The 24,721-nt window shown below is 39.4% G+C and overlaps 1 protein-coding gene across 1 annotated transcript in view; it reads left to right on the forward strand.

The window, feature by feature from the left end:
- The window catches only part of GRM5 (glutamate receptor, metabotropic 5), a 267,627-nt gene that overhangs the window by 221,708 nt on the left and 21,198 nt on the right, over positions 1–24,721 (forward strand). Inside the window, exons 5-8 of the mRNA XM_010578251.1 lie at positions 2,692–2,938; positions 8,117–8,285; positions 11,890–12,016; positions 20,212–21,151. Of these exons, the coding sequence (XP_010576553.1) occupies positions 2,692–2,938; positions 8,117–8,285; positions 11,890–12,016; positions 20,212–21,151 (1,483 nt within the window). The remainder of the gene's footprint in view (positions 1–2,691; positions 2,939–8,116; positions 8,286–11,889; positions 12,017–20,211; positions 21,152–24,721) is intronic.

A 24,721-nucleotide genomic window follows, 5' to 3' on the forward strand; every position in this document is an offset into this window, starting at 1 on the left:
TAGCACTTAAGTGAACAATGTGTTTAAGGTTACCCAGACCACACTTGTTGCAGGGATAGATTTAAAATATTTTTACTTTTGTTTTTCTGAGAGACTACCTTTTAGCTTGTGTATTCAGCCTTCCTTTAAAACCACTCATAGGATCACTGAGGTAAATAGGGTTACTTATATGCTTCAAGCTTGACATGCCTAAGTACTTTGTGAAATGGGCTGAAAATGACTTTCAGACTTAACCATTTTTTTTAACACTGGCGGTTTTTAAGACCATATTATGGTATATGAAAGAGCAAAAATTTTCTTTTGTCTCAGATTTTGAGAAGTTCCCCTTAACTACAGTCTTGAGGTACTGTGAACCGACAGACGTGGCAGGTTGTATTTGCCCCTATATAGCAAAGTGAGGCAGTTAACATCTCAGGGAAATGTTTTCTCCAGCTGCAGGAAGTATATTAAAATTCTCACAACAGCTAATTCCCTCACAACTCTGTTGACAATTGCCAGCAGCTTCTATGAAGAGCTAAGCAGCCTCATTACAAATCATCAGGTGAACTGAATGAGGTTCAATGTTTAAAGAAAGTCAGAATAATAATTCTATAAAACAGAAGCACAAAGCACAGTGGAGAGTGTTCCTGTAAGAATTAAGTTATTACATTTTTAAGCAATCATATGCAATAAAACAGCTGAAATATTGTTTCGTAATAAATACTATTGCTGAGGCAAAACTGATTTATTCTAATGGTTACTAATATTAACTTCATGGTTTGCAAGCTGTTAATTTTGAGGATGATTAATTGGTTAAACCAAGTTTTGTGTGTTGCAATGTAATACACTTGTTCAATTTTCCACTTAATTTCAATTAATATGGGTTTTACATGTAGTCCACTGTTGCAGTTTTATGCCTATTATTTTTAATTAGGAAAAAGTAATACCTTGGTAGAACAGAACAAATGAGCAACACTGTGTGTTGTTTCCCAGGTTTTTTTTCCGTTACAGATATTTCAAGCTCATATCACTTAACTATCCAAAATGTTAATCACTGCTCATGAGGTTGAATGGAACTGGGAGTGCCAGCTCCCACATGAAGCAGAAGGGAAAAAGGGATCTCTCAGTCCCCTCATTCACTTAACTGACCTCTACACAATGATTTTCAGTTCAAATTATGTATCTTTACTGCCTTTCCTAATGTTTTCAGTACTCCAAAATGGTTTAGTGATTAGAACTGTGTGGTGATGTTCTTGTTCACCGCTGAAAAGGTGAGCTTGTAGATGCACCTATTTTATGATGGGATCAGTCACCAGCTGGAGATTCTTACTCACCTCCACAAAAGGTGCCTAGACATCAGACTGGATGCTTGTCTCCTGGATGGATCTTGTTAGACTACATGAGTGCCACCCTCAGAGTCACATAGTAGTCTTCATTTCTTCCAGGAAAAAAATTGTCTGCACATCAGTCTTTTTGTGGCATAAATTACTTCTCACATTGGGCTGCCCCTGCAGCTCAGAGGGGCAGGCGTAAGCTCCATCCCTGCTGCTTGCCAATGCCTCACAGAGTGGACAGAGGGTTATCTGCATTCCCTTTGCTCCTGGCTGCCCACACACAGGACTCCCTAACTCCTAGGGATTGCTGCTTGACTGATAAAAGGAGAGCAAATGTTCTAGTAGAGCTCTTTATCCTCCCTCCAGAGCCAAATCTTTCTAGGTGTCTGACAAATTCCCAGCACCACTGATGCAGTTGTTTTATCTCCAACTCTTCTCATTTCCCCAGTATTAAAGATCTGGTGGCTGGAGTGTAGCTGGCAGCTTTGCTGATGACATATGAGGCAGAAAACCTCCAGCCTACTCTTCCTTAGCTGGACTGGTGCTGCCAACAGAGCGAATCTGTGTCATTAATAACACTGGGTTATAAAAAAAAAAGGCCTTCAGGGTGCTGCTGAATGAATTTTTATAGTGCATTTCACAGAAGCTTAAATAGAAAATAGAAATCCAGACATTATGTTTTAAAAGCCAAACAAAGTAAGCTTAACCGATTCTGGCTAAACAGAGTCATTGCCTAACCCACATCATCAAACCTTTCACATTTTAATGCATTCATTTGCATTGCATCATTATCTTCACAAATAGAGAGGAGCAAGAGACATAGAGATAGGAGAGTTATTAGTGCAGGAACTTTTGGTACAGTAAAGCAGTTGTGCCTAGGTCGGTCTGTTTGCACAGGATTGGTACCCATGTCTCTGAAACAAAAGTGTTGTCTACAAGGTCACTACAGAATAGACCCCATGCTAGCATTTACACCTCAGCTAAAGATTTCAGAGGATTTGGAGAGATTTCTGCAGGCAGGGAGAAGTTCTGAGATTCCCCAAAACATTATATTATAAAGTTCATCATGCATGCTTTAAAAAAAACACATGGAAGAGAAATAGTCAAAAAATAACATATGTGAGGTGTGGAGCTGCACAGAGAAAGGCCTTAGCTGGATAGTAAGTATTTACGAGGAACCTCTTCTTTCATTCCTTTCTTTTTTTTTTTTTTAACATGGTCAATGTGTGTACCAATACGAGCATCTGCTATGAGCTGTTTAAGACACTTAAAAAGACTTTTTCCACGATTAATACCCAACCCACCAATAGATGTCTGAAGAGCTGACGGTATTTCAAGCCCATGCACTAACCACCCGCTTTGCGATGCTCCCCGGCAGGCCAGATGACTCTGAGAACACAGCACGTGCAGGACTCCAAGATGGGCTTTGTAATCAACGCGATATACTCGATGGCGTACGGCCTCCACAACATGCAGATGTCGCTGTGCCCAGGCTACGTGGGCCTCTGTGACGCCATGAAGCCCATAGATGGTCGGAAGCTCCTGGAATCCCTCATGAAGACTAACTTTACTGGGGTCTCTGGGGACATGATCTTGTTTGATGAGAACGGTGACTCACCAGGAAGGTAATGTTGACATTTGTCAAACTGTTTAACACCAGATGTGTTAACTGTACGCAGTAGATGCACGCAGACTTGACATCAGAGCTAAGATCTCGTACTTTTATTTTCACATTTCCTGACCTCCTGTGCTTATTTTTGCAAAATAACTCTTCTTTTTCTAATGTGCATTTTTTAGGATGTTTAAGGTTAAAGATATGAACTTTCAGGCATACAATCTTCCTGCAAGAATTTGAGTTTTCATCTATACTATTTAAAGTTATTACTTCTCACTACAAACCATCAGACCTTCAATTTTATGTTCATAGACCATGGCAGCCACCACAGCATTGCTCTCTCTCTGGGTATTTAAATATATGTGTTTGACTGAGAGATAAGCAATCATAGCAGACATAGTTCTTTTATTAAGAAAGGTAAAATAACATCATAAGTATTGTATTGATTTGTCTGGGAGTTTTTTTCCACCAGAATTATTAAAAATCTGCCTCCATATCTTCCAAATAAAACCTTTCCACTTTCATAACAGAATAAGCTGTTGTCACACTGTGCTGCTATAAGCCAATTTGAATTTAAACAAAGCTTTTTTTTGGCATAACTTACATACATGTATATACAGACATCTATGAAATATAAGACAAGTTTTTCTTTTGCTATGGCATAAATGCAGTATCCATATAAATGCACACTAAAGAGAGTAATGAGGATTTTTTTCTGGGTTTCTGCCTGCTGAACTCTCAGAAGATGAACAGCAAGTGTGGTAGCATTCAAAGTATATTTTTTCCCTATATTTCAGTGTGTAGATTCCTGCCTCATTCACTGCTTTTCCTCCAGTTTGATTGAGGCAGCCCTTTCTGTCTGCATTATTGGGAAGTTTTTAAACATCTTTGTGATGGCACCATATAAACAGATGACTGGAGGGAAAATTGTTCATCCTGTACACTCATTTAAATTTTGTCTTCTCCCACTAATGTGAACTGAAAGGAAAGCATTAATTTCTGAGTAGAGATGGGTAGGAAAAGGTAAATCCATCAGTCAGAATATTTTGACATTTCCAAAAATTTCTGCAATTTCAGAACTGATTTTTTTTTTTTTTTATTTGAAAACCTGTAAAGTCAGCATTCTCTGCAAAAGAGAGCAGGACAGCCACCTACAAAGCCATCTGTTTGTGTCTCTGAAGACACAAATTTTCACTCTTCAGACTCAGACTCTAAGGAAGTGTGCTGTGAGCTGGTAGGAGAACTCAGAAACAAACTGGCAGAAACCCAGGAAAATTTCAGATGGAAATTTATTTTCAGCACTGTTTTGGTGAGCAAGGCTGTTTTCCACTAAACATTTCTATTTTTACAAATAGCTGAATTCTGAAGAAAAGTGCTCAGTCTGGATTTTTCTGACCAAATTCTTTTTAAAAGACTTGTCCCAGACTTGTTTTAACGGATTCCTGTTTGCTTTTAATGGTGCTCAGATGCAGTGGACTGCATCCTACATTATTCCTATCTGTTTCACTCATTTTTTGCAGGAAGACTGCCATGAATAAATGATATGTGGCCTGCCACGAATAAATGATATATGGCATGACAACACCAATGACAATATCTGAACGTTGCAAAGAGACCTTTAGCTTTACCTTTTCCTCATGCTGGCATCCTTAACAACAATGATTTAATTCCGTTTGTGGCAAGGAATTTAACTGAATGTCTTGGGTCTTTTTAAATTCAATTCTAAGAAAGACGATGAAGGCATTATATCATATGCAGTCATTTGCTCAGTCACAGGAGGACATTAGTGTTTCACTGAAGAGCATGGGAACACCACAATGATTGTGCACCTCAGGGTAATACAACTTTAAGAAAGTCCAGCCTCACCAGATTTGTGTGTGATACAGTAGTCCACTCAAACTAACAGACTGTGTGTGGTGATAAAATGGTCCCAGAGTTTGTTTACTTCTGAAACATAGTTCTTTGTTCCCTCTTCTACAATAATCATATCATTAAATCCAGTATATGTGCTTAAAGTAGACAACATTGAGTCAAAATTTACTTTTTCATCGTTAAGAAGGCTTTATAGGAAGCTCCATCTCTAATGCCCAGGTTTTGAGTAGTTTATAGTCTTTTGAGCACTGTCAAACAGTATTTGCAACAGCTGGGAGATGGTACAGCCACACTGGAACAACTCATCTCCCCTGTTCACTTGCGTTGATAGCTGCATCTTCACTTTGTAAAACAGAAATTTAAATCCTCACAGCTGTACTGTGGTGGTGATGTTAAGCAGGAAATCAGAACATAAAAAGCCTTTCTGACCTAGATAGCTCAGGATTTTGATGTATAGCAGAAGGGTTTTGATATTATACAACAGCTGATTAATCCCACAAGATGCTTTGAATCCTGGCCCTACTCCAAAGTCCTTTATGTGTATGTTGAGCTTTAAGCAGATAGACAGTCTAGTGGAGGGCTTGTTTTAGGTGAGACAGAAGACATGAAAAAAACAAATTAGTATGGAAGGAACAGCCATGATTTCTCAGGAAGACAACAACTATCCGTAAATACCATCAAAACTCCAAAGAAGAAATTGAGAAGGCAAGAAAAGGCAAGAAAAACAAGATGCTGTGCTACCAATAGAATATGGATTCTCAGCAACTTCACGGCAATTCTGTTTTGAAACAAGTGTTTTGCACTGTGATTAGGGCACTGCTGGAAATATGCTATTGCACCATCTGGTCTCCCCTTTCCTAAAGTGACAAACTGTCCCTGCGGTATCTCAAGGAAGCTCCAGGGAACCAGTGACTCATGAACCACCCCTATAGCAATGGACTTACTGAGTCTGGCCATTACTATCAGTCCACCAATGCTGTTCTCCACAGAGAAGACGGTCACAACATATTGAGACAATAGTTTATTTAGTTTGTTAGGTTTCTTTCCAATATTCCGCTTGGGATTTATGCATGGAACTACTATTGGAGGGGTAATTGGTTTAGGTCCTGTGGCCTGTTAAGCATTGGCAGTACTTTCGTTCATCTGCCCATGAAACACTGAATTGACAGCTTTAACAAAGCAGTACTCAGAGGAGTCTTACAATGTCCTGACAATCCCAAATAGACTCCACAGTGGCTTCTGGCCTAACTTTTTGGTTAGTGTGTTTAGTCCTTGAACAGACTGTTACTATGCCTGGGAACCTTAGAAAAAAAACTTGGTTTATTACTATGCATAAAAGTCTGTTTATTTGGGTTTGTGTGTGTGTTATCTGGATTCAATTAATTTGTGTCAGTCTGGCATTCACCTCTCCAACTTTGATGAGGTCATTCTCAAAGCTGTGGACATTTCCGTCTTTATACAGGATGGAAAGTGAAATATTCCAAAATCCAGGAATATCATAATTTTTTCTTCCTAGCTGTGTCATTGCTCATTTCTTCTTCTTTGGGAAAAACTCAAGAATCATGTGATATGGGTAATATCATATTGACCATTTAGTCAGGTTCCACTTTCATTTTCTTTCAGAGGTTCCTTGCAGTTCTGATCCTGACCTGTGTGTGATTTTGGCATTGAATCCCTGCCATAGCTTCGGGACACGGTGACAGTTAAACTTTGTTTCCTGATGCAAAGCATCCTGAGATCCATAGATGGAGACTATTATAGGTTTACTGTAATTTTTTTTATGTCAGCGTGGGAAAAATATTGATGTTAGATATAGTATGGCTACTGCTTGTCAATCTTAAAAGTGTTTCCTCAAAACTTTAGAGAGATACTTGGGTATCTTAGTTAAGAGATTGTTTGATTTAATGAGCTGGTTCTTTTCCTTATCTGTACATTGGACTTCACAAATTACAATCTGACAATATCACTCTTAATCCAACCCTGTCCATATGCTTTGCCTTGGGGACTGATTTTGTGCCTGCTGCCAGGAAAAATTTGTCTCCTCGTTTATGAGCGAAGCAGGTTTTCTAGACCTATGATTCTGTTAATCTTCTCAAGTCTGTATCATTTGCTTATTTTCCATCCGTGAATTTCATGTTACTTAGTCAGATTACTGCAAAATCCACTTAGGAGGAGGTAAAGAAAAGCACGACATCATCAGTTCAGGAGCTGCCCAACTTTCCAAGCATGCCTTACAGAAAGGTGGCCTGGTGTTCGGCATGCCAGTAGGACGCTAGTGACTCCTACACTGCTGCTCCGCAAACTTTCTGTAAGTCTCTGTGGGAGCTAAAAAGAAAGGAGGAGGAAGAGGAACATGAACCTGAAAACTCTGATCAGCTCTAGCTCTGCTCTTAACACTTCTGTTCCCAGATAAAGAGGTGATCTGACCCAAAAGCAGCCTAGGACTGAGGCATGAATACTCCTCTTCCATACCATACTGTACAAGGAATTAGATGTGTTCTAATCATTGAGGAATTATATAAAAATGGAGGGTGTTGTATGAGTGGAAGAGAATACCATTTGTTGCTGCAATGCTGTAGAAGAAAAAAAAAAAAAAACCGGGCAAGTGTCAACTTCATTCTTCAAATGCCTGGACTACAAGGTGCCTCTTGATAAGAAGATCTCCCTGAGGCCTCCAGCAAGTCCCACAGTCCTGGAGTCTGTGCCTGAAGAATGATGCCTGATTCCTCTCTGGGTGCCACACCAAATTGCATCTTGCAGTCTCACAGCACAGGGAGTTTCTTTTGATCCCACAGGCCTAGGTTGCTTCTACCTCGCTTGAGGAGCTTAGCTGTCTTCAGGCTTCCTCTCTCAGCAGGGGATAAAGCACCTGCAAACAGTGAGGAGCACTTAGCATTGGGAATTGCCATTAGAGGTTTAGATTTCTCTGCATCTGCTATAGAGGGAGCCTAGGACAGCTAGGGTTCCCTATGCAGTTAGCTTCGGTGCTGAAAGTTACCCAGGATGAACCCTGTCTGGCTCATTTCATTGTTTTCCTTAAGTAAATACAGTTATTCTCAGAAGCTCAGTCACTTAACCCCAAAGTGTTCAGAGAACTTTTGTGGTGATAGAAGAAAACAAATTAAAATGCAAAGGAAAAGAAAGTTTATGGTATTACAAAAAATATTGGGAGAGACTCAAGGGCAAGCTTAATGCTTGAAATTTTGCCACCTTTGTTTCAACAAGCTTGATTTCGACTGTAGAGTGTTCCTTTAATTTGAAACATTTTGTGCTGTTCTCCTCAACTCAGCTATCTCTCCTCTCTGTGTTTCCAAAGATACGAAATCATGAATTTTAAGAAAATGGGGAAGGACTACTTTGATTATATCAATGTTGGCAGCTGGGACAATGGTGAGCTGAAAATGGATGATGATGAAATATGGTCAGAGAAAAATAATATCATCAGATCTGTGTGCAGTGAACCCTGTGAAAAAGGCCAGATAAAGGTAAATATTTTCTCCATTTACTTCAGTCATGTAGAATGCATAGCCTTGAAATTTGAAAGCAAGTTTTTCTTGACTCTGACATGGAGACAGTATCCCACACCTTAATTAAATTGTACAGACTTATGTATTTAGTCCTTACTCACACCGTAGTCATCTCACTGTTTTCATGAGTTGCCATTTTCTTCTACTCCTATATCTGTGAACTGCTGACTTTTTTATATTCCAAATGCTTTAGAACAGGTATTGTTTGGGGTTTTTTTTCTGCATATTTTTACAGCATCTGATTCAGTGGAGTGCAAATCCCTGTCTGGGATTTGTCAGTACAATTGCAGGTAAATTATAAATACTAATTGCTACAATTTCAGGGCTAGACATAGACACCTAGATTGGAACATTATTACTCAGACCTTAAGTCTGTTGTATCATCAGACAACATCAATAACTACCAGTATGTAGAACTTTAGGAAATGTAGGTAAGATTTTTTTTAATCATACCTGGTTTACTGCTTCTTTGTTTCCTAGGGTTTTTTTATATTTCTTTCCTCCCTTTCCATGTTGCAGTAAGTAAGAAGGGTAGATGAATCTGTCATATATTAATTGTACTCTATTATCCTTCAGCATCCCATGACACTTACTGCAGAACAGTTAAAATGCTGCAAGTCCTTAGCTTACCTTGCAGTCATTTATATAAAAGCCTGTGGGTTGAGGGGATGGGCACAGACAACACAGTGGCTCAGACTGAAAAAAAGCAACTGTAATTTCTGACAGGTGTCATTGGAAGCTGGATCACTTTTCTCCTGTGTTAACATGGCATGCTTGCAAAACATGGAAGCAGCTTCAGTGAGGGGGTGATGGGAGGCTGACCATGCTCTGCAACACAAAGCAAATCTCTGCAGTCTGAGTTTTCCAGAGTTTTAGGACTCAGTCACCATGTTTTATTCACTAACTGGTCTTTGGCAGTCAGTAAGTGACCTTCATCAGACCAAATGTGTATGTCTTCAGTGCAGGCATATATAGTTATACCAGATTTCTGAACTTCCTTATAGACCATGGAAATAACATATTGCTCTAGACCAGGAGTCATCTCATCCTCACGTAGGCTTTGAAAACAGTTGAGATGAATCTTGGTGTAGAAACACTTCTTTCTCTTCCCTGATGGTAAAAGGCACCCAGGCAAGACAGCGGGTTCAGGTGAGAACATATCTTCTGCAGACACGTAAAGGAAGGTGGGGTGAGTTACTGCCACAGTAACTAAACAGGGGTCTGATGTTAGCCTGCTCCAGCCACAAAGTCACATATGGGAGAGGACAGAGGTGGATAAACAGATAATAAATTCAGAATGGAGAGACTCTGAGTTCCTTTATGATCTGTTGCCACAACACAGGTAATGGGAAGTATCTTGTGATCTTCATTAACACAGTCTCCTTCCACCTTCTGCCCATGCTCTCAAGGATTCTCCCAAGAGGATTCCTCACTATGAAGCCAATTCAACACATACTTAGACACGTGCTTGAAGTCCAGTGTCTGAAATGTTCTTTAGGCTTCTCATCAGGTTATTGATTATAAATCTCAAAGTTTACTTATAGTCCTTTATCTTCATGGTCTTCACAGATGATGGGGAGAGCTTGACCCTACCAAGCTCTGTGGTGGTTTTCCTGCGGAATTCTGTGGGACTGAGTTATTATGAAGGAATTTGAAACATTCAGTGTAATGATACCCAACATTCAGCAACATTTGGTGCATCCATTTGAAGGACTTGATAAAATCCAAACACAACCCAACTCTATACATTTGAAATAGTGTAGATGTATGATTATTTAAATAAATACAGGTTCAAAGGATTGTCCAGACGACAAAGGGAAGGGAAAATAATTTTTGTTTTAAAGAGCATTATTTTTGTTAAACGGGACCGAAAAGATTGTTTTACAGTTAAGAGCTATGGCAAACAATTGTTCAAGAAAGGAAAAATAAATGGATGAAGAAATAGCTGACTAAGCAATTTAATACAAAAAAAAGTCTGACCTGGTTCTGAGTAGTGAAGAACAATTATTTTGACTCCCAGAGAAGAATATATAATCCTTCTCTGGATTAACCTCCAGTTAGTTCTGGATAAGAAATGTTCAGTGTACCAGTTTTCTGACAGATTTGTCAAAATCCAAGTATTTTATAGAAGATGTTGATTTGGTGAAAAGTTTAACAGAAAAGTGTAAATAAATTATTTTCATAAAAAGCTTAGGTATTTTGATAATAAAAAATGGTTTCTATTTTGCCATTTCATTTTCTTGAGTATTTTATATATTGTAAAATTATGGAATTTTATAATGCAACAAGTTTACCAAAATATGTGTCCAAAAATTAGTACAAGCTTTCTAAGAATTGATTTTCCCAGACACAAGAAATTTTGTCATTTATTCAACTTTTCATTCAAGTTTAAAATGAAGGAAATCCCAAGACATGAATTCTTCTGGAGGACAGATATTCTGTTTTGCAAGTAGCTCTAGTCTCAACACTTACAGAGCAAATCACTTATGCTCCCATGGCCTTTCTGCCAGTTTAACTATTCAGGTGTGGCTTTTTTTCTTTTCATACTCTACAATTTTAAAAACAAAACCCCAAAATTGAAGTTTTCAAGTCCCCATATTGCTGATGAAAATTATATAATTTACACATTTTTCACTGCAGCGTTGCAAAGAGCAATCTAATTCTTTTTGATTACACTCCTTTACTTTTTATTTATTAAAACTGCAGTAAAGAAATTTGGTTTTGAAGCCACCTTCTAAATTCATCATTGCAAAAGATACATAAGTCAACCTACTTCTTATGCAATAATTGGGAGTATTCGTTTATAAATTGTTTGGGAAGAGCAGAGAAACTGGGAATACTTTATTTCAAAAGAAAGACATATTGACAAGAAGCACAGATGTTTTCAGTGCCCAAAGATGATAAACAAGGATCTTGAAAAATCTGCATCTCAATCATGAGCGTGCAATAACATTTGCCAGTAAATTATAAAATGAGAAATCAGGTCAGATGTTAAAATGGATAAAGATAACATTCTCACTCTTAAATGTTAATTAGAAATGCAGTAATTAAATAATTCTGGAAAAGACATGTTCAGTTTGATGCCTGGAAAAAATCACTTTTAACAAATCGCTTACAACTGGAGGAAAAATAAGCACCCAAAAATTGTTGGGTAATGAACCCTTAGGGAAATAACACTGTTGGTATGATTCCCTGTATGGACTACAATGGAGTGAATTATATGCCTTCAGTATCATGTGCTGCCTTTTATAGGCACATTGCCATCTATGAAATTTTGAGGTTTGCTAATTCTAAGAGGGGAAAAAACATCTTATTGTCATCCTATACCTCCACTTATACTTGTGTGGGGTTGATGGTTTCTTTCTTCTGGTATGTACGTGATGGGAGAACTGAGAACTTGTGTCATATTTTCTATAATGAAACATATCATGAAAAGGAACTCCCTGTAAAATAAAATTTAAAAAAAACCTCTATCAAAAAGAGATTAAAAAAATAAATTAGCAACTGGGGCAGCATGAATGTGTGTTTATGCTGCTAAACCAAATGTCAATTTTTGTCTCAGGTGATCCGTAAAGGAGAAGTAAGTTGCTGTTGGACCTGCACTCCTTGTAAAGAGAACGAATATGTATTTGATGAATACACATGCAAAGCCTGCCAGCTCGGCTCCTGGCCCAACGACGACCTCACAGGTAAATGAGTTGTGGCTGTGCTTATGTTGTCCATGAAAATGCTCATTTGCTGAGCTGAAGAAACAAATGCCAGATGCAAGTGAGTATGAGGACTGTTTCAGTCAGATCGAACCTGGGATTAAAGCTGAAATTTGAACTGAGGCTTCTACTTGTCTTGTCTCCTCAACCTGATCCAGGAATCCTTGGTGTAATTTAGCTGCTTTCTAAAGACCTGAGTTACTAGATCTAGAAATAAAAAAAAAAAATCTTGGTTTTGTATTCAACCATGTCCTAACATCTAACTGGTGGTGCAGATCTTGTCCTTCCCCAAACAAGTAGAGAAATTAAGTCCTTGTCAGAGAAATTATTAAGGAAGGTCAAATTTCAGAGTTTTATTTTCCTCCCAAGCAGGTACAGAAGAGTCATGCAATACTTTCTTTTTCAATCTGAAAATGTTATGAACTAGTTGCTGTAGTTACTGCTGCTAAATGCATGAGTGCTCCAAACAGACATAGGTTTGCATTAGTTCTTCGTTCCCCAGAAAGTCTGCTAGAAAACAGAGTTCATGTTCTTCTTGCCATGGCATAGATCTCTATGCTCTTGCAGAATACCAATTTGGCTACTTTAGAGATAAATTACTCCAACATTTGCATCCCACAGCCTGTCTTTTTTATGACTAATAAACAGAATTCAAGTATTCTAATGCTCAGAGCACACACCACTTCAAAATGCTGTTCAGGGATCAGGTTATTGTGCCAGGCTCTGTATAGCCAAGGGGAGAAGAGACAGGCTTTTTTCCAGAAGAGCTCACAGACTTGGTTTGCATATAATTTCTATGGATAATGGGAGAAATTTTTGAGGTGAAAGAGAGGGAAGACAATGAAAAAACAGTTTGCTGGATGTGGAAGAGTGTCAGGCAAGGCTTGGCCTATAGACAGATTTTTGTATATAAAGTTAATCCTTCCCTGGTAAGGAATGTTGCGTTGCTGTAATATATGAGCTAGCTTATCTAATTACTGCAAAAATATCATTTAGCCATGGAGCTGATGGGGTATTTTTCAGAAAATGTCAAACATGACACTTCCTCTGAGAAAAAAACTTTTAACTGAGAAAACTGAAACAGCAATAAAATGGATTTGCAAGTGCTCCTCCAGCTCTGCTCTCCCAGCCCTCAGCAATCAGCCAGCAAAGCCTTCTCATCTCAGGAGAAGCTTTCTTGTGCCAGGACAACAGAGAAGGGGAGAAAAAGACACCCGGCCCCACGTGTCCCACAGCACAGAGAAGCCTCCAAAACCCACATTGGAAGGACCAGGCCATCACACCAGGCTAGTCAGTTTATGGAGGTCAACTAGTGCAAATGGTCAACTCTTCAACCAGTGGAGGTCTTGTTTGAGCTGTGCCAGATCCCAGCTCACATCTCTGTTTCACTGGGCACCTGAGGCTTACCCAATGTAGATCAGCTGGAAAAGAAGCTGCTACAAGTCAGTTAGGAGGGAACTTGCTCCAAGTTCCTCATCCAATCAACAGAGGACCCACTTCTGAAACACCAGTGATGGGAACTGCCCATTGAACTGGAGAAGTTTGAGTAATCAGCCTGTAAGCACCATATGTAAGGCAAAGTGGAGCAAACAGCCACCAGATCGGCCTTCGGGCTCCGTGCTTTGAGCTGGGTCCCCAGGGTGTGCAGATCTCCATGCCTCAGGTGAGGCACCAGTCTGGGCTTGTGGAAGGATTTACCCGCTGAAGGTCTTACTTTGCCCTCAGGATGGAAGAGCAGGATGGGGTGGCACCTTGAAAGCTCTTACAGGATGAGTCAGTGATTTCCTATCCAGCTCTGATTGTTTTAAAGGACCGTAGTTGTCTTTTTAGTCAAGCCAACTGCTTTGTGTATTACATGAGCTGCTACATTTCGCAAACTATTCATCTGGCTTTAGACACGCATTTTATGCCTTTATAGGGACCGAAGTCAATATGCACACAAAACAACCCCTTGACATCAGTGTCAAGTAATGTTCCTCAGGAGATCTAAACCTTGCTCCTCAGCCCGGCACAAATTCAGCAGGCAGGATTTGGAAATTGAACCCCCTCTTTGCCTCCATGAACGCAGCTGATAAAATATGCACTCCTGTTAACAGGACACCCATCACCATAGCTTCATGGCTCTGTAGTCCCCACCTAACTTACTATTCACATGGTGGCTGGATCTTGTCTTATTTAGCTTTGTGTCAAAAACAGATTTTAAAAAACCTTTTCAAGCTTATCCATAAAATATATTGAGCTGTATTTTTAACAATCATATTTATAGTCCCAACTTTTGCAGCTAGTAAAAAACTGCCTCTCAATCTTGTTTACAACATAAGATTTAGTAATAAATGTGAATAAAAAGTAAGGAGAGGGAGATGTACTTTGTATTCTGGCAAGGAAATTTCGCTTCAGTTTTATAAAGCGCACACCGATCTCCTTGAAATGTCCCTACATCTGATACTGCAGCAGTCTATGTCTCTGCTGCTTGATAAAGCCATGTCTTAGGTAATGTCAGCTCCACAAGGCTACACATATAAAAAGCTCATTGGAATAAGTCTTCCTTGCATGATCACCTTCAGATGAGAGTCCTGTGAATATATCAGCCATGAGCCTGAGAAGGCTTTCAACGTGGAGCTGCACCTCACTGTTTGCCAGAGATCTGAACTTGGATAAAACCATTTTTGGAATCCTTTCTTGGCTCGCACAAGAAAACATTGCTCCATCTTTCTTGTGCTCAATGACGAGCATCAGTTTTGCACCACAAACTTCACTATATAAAAGGTGTAATGGCAGGGATGTTGCTCACAGAAAGGAAGAGAGATTAATCCTCTTTTTCAGTCACCTGTGGAATATCAGAATTCAGATGCAGGAGGGGAGAAGACAGAAGGGATGCAATATGTGTAGGAAAACTAAGTTATTCTCAGAACAGAAAAAGACATTGGAGTTCTGAAGTACAGAAAGGTACAGGAAGTCCAAAGGTAGTGGGAAAGGCAAGTGGGAGGAAGAGTTTCTCTTGATTAAATCAGTTACTGGAAAATATCTCCATCTAGAAGTGAAGCTGAGGCAAGAAAGGGAATGTTTAGCCACCCATATTTTATTTCCTCACAAATTTCAGTTTCATTGCTTATGCATGCAACATTCCCCAGGGACCAGGCTCCTCTTTGGACAAAAAACTAGTCATTCTCTTCCTTTTCTCCAAATTTATCTGTACCATCCTGACATGCACACCAAGTCATTTTTTTCCTCCTGGTTTAGTATCAAGATGTGCTTTCCAATCTACACTCCCCTTCTTCCCCACGCATTGTGTTTGCAACATTACAGCACCACTTCACACATTAGTATGGCCAGTGTGCCTGAGCCACATACTCAATTTGAGCAGAAGAAACTCATGGGTTTAAGTCCAGAAGTATTTGCCAACCACTCCACTATTCCTCAAAGACCTTCTTTACTTTATATTCACAGTGGAGGGAAGAGAAATGCACAGCCCTCAGCTGTATCCATTGGCTGTGCAAACCTGCCCTTGCTGATGGTTTCAGTAAATGTGCCAGCCTGGGAACGGCATTCTGGCTCCTATAGTTTTGCATCTCAGCTCTCCATATGTGAATACCCAAATAATTACTCAAGATATCCTTTCTCCCATCTTTTGGGATTATAAATAGGGAAACATTCAGAAGCATTAATATAAAATATCTAACAGCATCACATCAGTACGCTTTGAATAATGTGTGCCAAATCCTGTGTGGAGGCTCTCATTCACAGCTACAATGCGTCTAGGTTGTCGTTTAGGTTTCAGCCTTGGTGTTTGGACTTCTGCTATCCTTGAAAGGGTCTGGGAAAAGTTACCAAGAAAACCAAGTCTTTTGTCAATGTCTTGAACTCACTGCTTAGGATGCCAAACCCCAGTGAAAAATATTTAGGACTTACTAAACCAGCAGTAATTTTCTGCCAGTTTTAGTCTCCATGTGCAGATTCAGTGAGCTTTAGCTCATGATGTTGACTTAAGAGACTTCACTGAATTCCCTTCACTTTCCAGAGTACATCCTATTCACAAGCCTTAGTCTGTCATGTTTACCTTTGGAACTAGTTTAATTATATATTTTATATTGCCTACCATGAAAGGGATTTTCACTGCTAAGCTAATACATGCTGAAGGCATGGTAAGGTCTCTTAGGTGTCAAGGCTATAATAACAAATTAAAACAGTGTCAAGATCAAATCTCCAGAAAATATGGACTATAATACAGTGCTTCATATCTGTGAACTCTTCTCTCAGATGAACTAATTTTAACGCCGTATAAAAGAACAGAAATAAGTGACAAGTTCACCTCTACAGAGAGAGCACAGGGTACTAATAGACCTATGGCAGCGGTCAGGCCTTCAAGAGCTTCTCCTCTCCGTGTTTATGGCACAATTTAGCCCATCCCTGAAGTAGCTCGATGTTTTTCCAAAATATCAGAACCTTTTTTTCCCCCAGAAGATCCTTATACATCCTTATGTGTAAATTGTTGGTGATTTTTGATGCTCCTTTCAGAAAACCTTTCCCTAGCATGTCAAATGGGACTCGATTTTTTATATCTGTTTGTCTTGTTATTCATATGCATATCTAGTACCTTGCTCCCACTTGCTACATTTCTGGCCAGAAGAACATAGAGGCAATTTTATGTCAATTTTACTGGGGCTCTGGTCCTAGAAGCAGTGCACTCTTGAGCACAGAGTAGAACAACTCTACACCTGCTCCAAAAATGGACTGGCTCCTATCAGCCTTTCCACAAGCCAAGGATTGCCTCAGCACACCGCAGGGACCACAAGACAAGGCTGCTGGCTCTGTTCCGCATGGAGTTTCTGAGCCAGCTAGGACAGAAGACTTTCCAGGTGCTTGGATATGGTGATGAAGTGTAAGAGGTGGGCTGTGGGGCAGGAACTTGTCGAAATGACAGCTGAGCATGCACATATTTAGGAATGAGTTCTTCTTGTGTTACCATTTCTCTGCTTTTACCTTGGTATAATCCTGGCCATCAACCTAACCTGAACAGTGCTGTTTTCCCATATTTCTTTTACTTGATCTAGTTGTCCCTTTCTGCAAAGTGCCATTGTCAGAAACCATTTGCAAAGCTATTATATGAAAACCTCACCAATCATTCCTTTATGAAGACTAGCCAGTCCTTAAATCTTGACTGAGGAATAAATCATTGCACAGTTTAGCATTCTCCTTGTAAAGTATACCCAGTGATGGGGGGGAAAAATGGGACAAGTTTTCAACTCTTTTCTCAGGTATTTTATTAAGAGAATGTAAAAAGAGTAATAAAGCAAGGAAGGCATGAAATAGTCTGAAACTAATGAGAAATGCTTGGTTATGATTCACCTCTGCTGCAACATTAGAAACTGAGCAAAATTCAGCCCCTCTATCATTGTCTGCATGTAAAGGCCAGCTGTCAGATAAAGACCTTTTCTCTTCAAATTTCCTGTCCAAGAATATATAGTAGTATTAGAAGCTGGTAACAATTTGTTTCCCCAAAACATTAATTAGATTTTGGTAAAATCAGAAATACATTTAGAGGTCCCTTACTCATAAAACTTATTGGGGAAGAACCCACATGGGGATATCTGCACACACCAGAGTACACTTTCTGGTTTCCACCCTTCTTCCACCACTCTTACTGGTATAAAATGTTGATTTTAATGATATGATTCCTGTGCTACATTAAATGTGATGAAGTCAGAATGAAATACAGTGTCTTCCTCACAATGAATAAGTAAACCCTTTTAAAACCAACAAGAGTCAAATAGGTATCATCAACTAATCCTATGAGTGTTTCAAAAAAATCTAAATGTCTTTGTTACATTAAGACGTGGCAATAATTTTATTTTTGCAACAGAAAGCTTTTCACACCAAAGCAGTTAAAATATGGATGGCAAATTAATCTGCATTTAGTAACCAAGAGGACAATTCTGTGACACTGGAGTGACTACAAATTTGTATCCTTTAACTGCACTAATATCAAAGACTTGTTTACCCTAATTCTTCTGATTTTTCTGCTTTGCGCAAGAATACAGAACTATCTGCCTTGTACTTTTGCCACACAAACTATTGAGCATACCACCTTATTTTAGGTATTATATTTTTGATAATATTAATTGTGTAGAGGTATAGAATACAGAAATACTGGGAGAAGAGAGGAGCTAAGTCTAATATCTAGCCATACCATTTAATGAAATTATTTTTACTACTAACAATGTCAGTGACAGATTTGGAAAATACTTTAAGGTCCACTTAAAATAAAGGAAAAGGTAAAGAGTAGATCTAGCATATAGAAATTCCCAAATTATAGTCCTGATGTCTACATTTACTCCTGTCCATCAGGTCATTGAGGTCCCAGGTTCCCTAATTACTTGGGATTTCTTGGCATCCGGATGCCCATCAGACAGTGCTAATTACCCTCACTGCTGAAAATACAAATGTGAGCACCCAGCGCTCCATCCCCACGGTGGGGGGGGAAGTGCCTTGCCATGACCCCCCCTGAGTCAGGCTGACACCCTTCTGTCTGACCTAACCAGGAGACAGCAACCTGATTACAACAACCCTAAACTTGAGGTCATTTCAATTTTTCAATCAAGGTTAGTGAAGCTTAATACAAATGTAGGGGAAATAAAAGCTTTTAGTTGCATTTCCTCCACTCCATCATCTCCTTCCTGCTGTCCTGCCCTGCCTGGCAGTGCCAGCCCGTCTACTGTTGTTAGGAAGTTGCACTCCAGAGCACCAAGGTCCTCCCCCCTTATTTCTATTGTATTGGGTCTGGCTGAGATGGAGTTAATTACTGGTAGCTAGAAAGGTGCTGATAACACCTCAGTGTTTTGGCTACTGCTGAGCAGTGCTCACGTACCATCAAGGCTGTCTCTCCAACATTCCCCCCTCACCAGTAGGCAGGGGGTGGGCAAGATCTTGGACATAGGCAGGACAGCTGACCCAAACTGACCAAAGGAATATTTCATACCATATGATGTCTGCTCAGCAACAAAAGCTGAGAGAAAGGAGGAGGAGGGACAACATTCATTATTACATTTGTCTTCCCAAGCAACCGCTATTCATACTGAAGCCCTATTTCCCGGGAAGTGGCTAGACATCACTTGCTGGTGGGAAGTAGAGAATAAATCTTTTGTTTTGCTTTGCTTCTGCACACAGCCTTTTGACCCATGAGTTCTTCCATCTTATTTTCTCCCCACCCTGTCTTGCTGAGGAGGGGAGTGATAGAGCAGCTTGGTGGGCACCGGGCGTCCAGCCAAGGTCAACCCACCACACCTATCCAGGCTGTACAGTGCAAAAAGAAAGGAGGGATGCCAGCAACAAGTTTTCTGCCAGCTTTTACTCCTGTCCATTGATCTGCACAGTGTGGAATGAAAAGCTTCTTTGAATTCCTATGACATGCGTACATAGAATAACTTATTAAAACCTATACATAGACTGAAAAACAAGTATCCTTAGATGGGTTGCACTGCTAATTCAGCTTTGACACTAGTTTATTGAATTCAGTTTAATTTCATGATTTAGGTGAGGTTTTTAATTCCTCAATTCCTCTCAAAAGGATGAACGACAGATAAAGAAGTGAGCAGGATGTGCCATCCCAAATTACCTATTATCTGCAACTCTGATCCTAGAAAATTTTTGTTAGAAAAAAGGTAGCATATCTAAGAAAGAAGCATTCTCTTTTTCTTGACAGCTAGAATCTGTAAGATTCCTCTTTATAATCATTAAACAAGTACCAATATCCTTCACAGTGTACAATATAATTAGTAGGATTGACATCTGGTCCTCTAAGTGCATATAGTATGCAGACAACCCTGAAGCATTTTGCACTGAGGTAACGCAACTTGATTCTGAAATTTGTTCATAAATTACTATATTTAAAAGAATTTAAAAGGAAAATTCCGCTGTGAGAGGTACTTATCTTAATCAGCTTGGCCACTTTTTCAGTCATCATGTTATATTCCAGATGAAGTGTATTACTGAAATAAGCTGTCACTGAAATGTATTTATTATGCCATTATATTAACATAATCTTAGCCTACACTCATTATAATGGCACCCTCCTGAAAGACAAAAAGAAGAGAAATATCCGGAAAACCTGTAACTATATCACTAAAGAATCTCACTCCTACATATTTCAGTTTACCTTCTTTTTTTTTCTTTTTCTGTAGGTTGTGACCTCATCCCAGTCCAGTATCTCAGATGGGGTGATCCTGAACCAATTGCAGCAGTTGTTTTTGCATGTCTGGGTCTGCTGGCCACCTTGTTTGTTACAGCTATATTCATAATGTACCGCGATACTCCAGTGGTCAAATCATCCAGCCGAGAACTTTGCTACATCATTCTAGCTGGCATCTGCTTGGGTTACTTGTGCACTTTCTGTCTCATTGCAAAACCTCAACAGATTTACTGTTATCTTCAACGAATTGGCATCGGCCTCTCCCCAGCTATGAGTTATTCTGCTCTAGTAACTAAAACCAACCGCATTGCAAGAATCCTGGCTGGAAGCAAGAAGAAAATCTGTACAAAGAAACCTAGGTTCATGAGTGCCTGCGCCCAACTGGTTATCGCATTTATCTTGATATGTATACAATTAGGCATAATTGTTGCCCTCTTTATAATGGAGCCACCAGATATAATGCATGATTACCCAAGCATCCGAGAGGTCTACCTGATTTGTAACACCACCAACTTGGGTGTTGTAACTCCCCTTGGATATAATGGATTATTAATTTTGAGTTGCACTTTTTATGCATTTAAGACAAGAAATGTCCCAGCTAATTTCAATGAAGCAAAGTATATTGCCTTTACAATGTATACCACCTGCATCATCTGGCTGGCTTTTGTGCCAATATATTTTGGAAGCAACTACAAGATAATCACCATGTGTTTCTCAGTGAGTCTGAGTGCCACGGTGGCCCTTGGCTGTATGTTTGTGCCCAAGGTCTATATCATCCTTGCCAAGCCTGAAAGGAATGTACGCAGCGCATTCACCACATCGACAGTGGTCCGCATGCACGTAGGGGATGGAAAGTCATCTTCAGCTGCAAGCCGCTCAAGCAGCCTGGTGAACCTGTGGAAAAGAAGGGGATCATCTGGTGAAACCCTTAGGTAAAGTTTGCTAATGTGGGAGTGTGGGGAAGCAATTATGATCTTCTGACAGTTACTAATAGTGGAAGGACAAAGGAAGATATATTAATTCCCTTTGCATCTGCAGTGGGAGAGGAGTGAGTCCTCTCTCCCACATCTGTAACAGTTTCAGGTTTGATTTAGTCAAAATGCTGTGGGAAAACAGGAGACAGAGCAATGGGCAAACAATTACAAGGCTGAAAATACTGGCGGTGTCAACAGTACACTTAAGGTAGGGAGGGAAACAAGGGAAATAACAACAGAACAAGAAATATAATTCATTGCCTTCTCCTGAATGCACCCATTTACAATCTCTTTCCCTTAAATTAATTGCATAGTGTTTGTATTTTGCCTCTAATCACAGCAATAAGACAACAGGGTTTCTGCTAGTGCTACATAATCAAGGTGGAGTAATAAACAAGTGGCATCGTGAGCAGCCACTCTCAGGCATCTGAGGATTTGTTTCATATGACTCTTCTGTTATACCTTTTATCTCTTATTCCCTTGATTTTCCTTTCTTGTATTATCTCTTCCTGCTTTCTTTCTTTTTGTCCTCACCTATCTTCTTTACCTTTCTTGATACCTTTCTCTGTATTCATCCTAACTCTATCAAATTCAGATGCTCACAGGCCCTGCTCTTGCTATCCTTGCTGCTATTGAACAGATACTCCCTTGAGAGATATTTCTTTGTTTCTTCACAAGGAATTATTTGAATTCAGTGATCATGAAGACAACTTGTATGTTCAGTGTATAAAAATTACAGTAAGTGAACACTAAAGAGAAAGGAGATCTCTCGAGTGGAAATACTGTCCTGCTTCATAGACAGAGCATGTAGAAATGCACCCAGCCTAGTGGTTCGTTTTCATCTTTTGATCCCTTTCACCTTTGATATGGGTGCTAAGGGGATGATTTGGGTTATTTAACTGCTGGCATAAACAAAGAATTCTCCCTATATGAAAGTGCAGGGAAACAGTTTTGTCATTCTTCAGCTATGCATGTCTAGCCTGGAAGTGACAAGTAGGTAGATTTTCCTCCTCACTGAAACACAAGTGGATTTTAGGATCGATAATACAAATATTTCCAGACATGCTATTGTTCACAACTGGAGTTGGCATAAAACAAGGGAATTTGTACTTCCATTTGTGTGCGAACCACAATTCAGACTTGAGGGAGGATTTTATTAGTAATACCTGCAGGATAGATTATGCCAAAGTGGTGATTTGTTTCTGTCAGATTACTACTAATGCTTCTCTTTCAGTGACTTTGAATTGGTACAGAAATGGCGAGTCTACTACAAGCTATTTTATACCTATGATCAGTTAATGATGCTATCTTCCAGTTCCTTTCCAGGTGCAGATTAGATGCTATTTTAAAATGATAAATCCTTTATCAGCTTAAGTGATGATTACCTGAAATGTCCTTTTCTACAGCCTCTGTCTGTATGCCTGAATGACCTGAGGTGTTCAGGATAGAAGCCCTATAACAACTTCTGGGCCAGCTAAAAGAGCTATTCTTCATAATATGTCCTCAACAGAAGAGCATTCTTCCTCTTTGAGATGATTATTGTTTTCCCCTCACTTTTGCTGCAGGGCTCATTTGCCATCTCACAACTTTTTTACTCAACAAGATGAAGTTATAGATGACAGGAAGATCTTGGGCTTGGGAAGGATTTGTTTGTCATCTGTTAAGGCCCAGTTTTGAAAGATATTGCTCAAAAATCTTTGTTTTGTTCTGAAAAGTAAGAAGCGTACCCTGCTATTAAATATTTTAAAAGACCAGGTGTACTTTCTTCTTTTTGAGGACTCTGTTTCCATTTCTTTATATCCCTCAAAGTGTAGATAATACCTGTGGTAGAGAGTTATTAGCAGAATGTAATAGACCATCATCAACAATTACTTCTTTTTCAATAGCACTGTCTTGGAAATGTCTTCAGTCCTGAAGAGCATTGAGAGTGCCTGAGATGTGTGTGTAGGAATGAAAAAGGCAGCATAAAGCTGATATATTCACACACTTACCTAGATATAAAGAACTAGAACATTTCAACTGAAACTTGGAAAAAAACTTTTATGTCATCAGCAGTGTTCATCAACACATAAAACTGTAACAAAGAGGACACTCCTAATGCATGTGTCTGAATCCTCAGCTGGTTAAGCTGTGATGGTGCCAAGGAGTTCAGCAGTGCTCAGTCAGTGTGTGCCTGAAAGGTCTGGGAATCCATGAGCAAAATGATTCCATCGATCATGGGAAATTGTCTCTAAACAATGCCTATTTGGTTGCATGAAAGAAAACAAAACAGAGGCCTGAAATATGCTGAGTAAATTTAAAATGCTGCTCAGGACTTCACCTATGTCTGATATCATCTCCAAGAAAGAACAAAAAACCACTTTCAGCTTCAATTCTGCTTACTGTAGAGCATGAGCAAACAGTCTGACCATTTTACTTAATATTCAAACTTTTCTTTAAAAAAATTGTTGCACGAAGTAATATGTTTCAAGGTATTATTCAGTACAATGTTCAAAAGCTTGTTTGGATAGTTACTCAAGTAAACACTGAAGTACTCAGAATCAAAGGAAATACACACTAGAGCTACATGGCATTATTTAAATAGCTCAGAGGGGCTTTATTTAAAAGAGAGTGAGTCACTGTTGAATTTTAAAGAAACATGCTATTTAAGTCACCAGTGCTTAGAGGGGCCTCTATCATTAGCATTTTGCTTCCTGACACTAATTTATAGCGCAGTGTAGTATTGCATCAAATCATTGTCAAACAGATAATGCCAATGCTCCATTCAGAGTTTTCACATCAGCTGCAAAATGACAGATAACAAGACTGCTTATGCCTAAATAAAGCAATGCATCTGTTAGAGTCCTAAATGACTTTTTGCATGGGGTGTTCCTCAATCAAGAAAACTGAGGCAAGCTGTGGATATGTGTTGGAGTGATTGAATCTTCACATACTGAAATATGTAGAAGGAGAGAGTAAAACTATTCATTACCTAGTGAAATGAAAACCATTTCATGTAGGCTATTGTGGTTCAGCAGTACTCACCAAAATATATTCTACCCTCATTTAAAAGTAGGGCTAACAAACCAGACGTTTTCAGATGCAACTCCACAAAGAAGAACGCTGAACACTACATAGCGGGAGTCAAAGCCACACGACCTATGTAGAGAGGCGTTTGAACCTTCTGCTTCCAGTTATCTTACCAGTTAATTTCATAGGGACTAGGAAGTAGGAAGGCCATAAATAAATTGAGCAAATCTTACCTTAAGGTCCCAGGAACTATTATGACACATGCCACACAGCCTTTTTGCAAGAGTCCAAAATACAGGACTAATTTATCCTCTCCTCATTCTCAAATGACTCTGTATCCCAGGTGAGATAAGGACTGTCTATTTCTGCTACAAGAGCTGCTACTATGATATTTCTAGCCATGACTGCAGACCAAAAGGTCTCAGTCATGCTACCTCAGCCTGGAGAATAGAGCAGATGTTCCAAAGTTTCTCTTACCTTTCTTATATCTTAGCCCTGGATTTCACACAGTAATTTCTC

Source organism: Haliaeetus leucocephalus, unplaced genomic scaffold, assembly GCF_000737465.1.
Source record: "Haliaeetus leucocephalus isolate CR32 unplaced genomic scaffold, Haliaeetus_leucocephalus-4.0 Scaffold616, whole genome shotgun sequence".
NCBI classification, from domain to species: Eukaryota; Metazoa; Chordata; class Aves; order Accipitriformes; family Accipitridae; genus Haliaeetus; species Haliaeetus leucocephalus.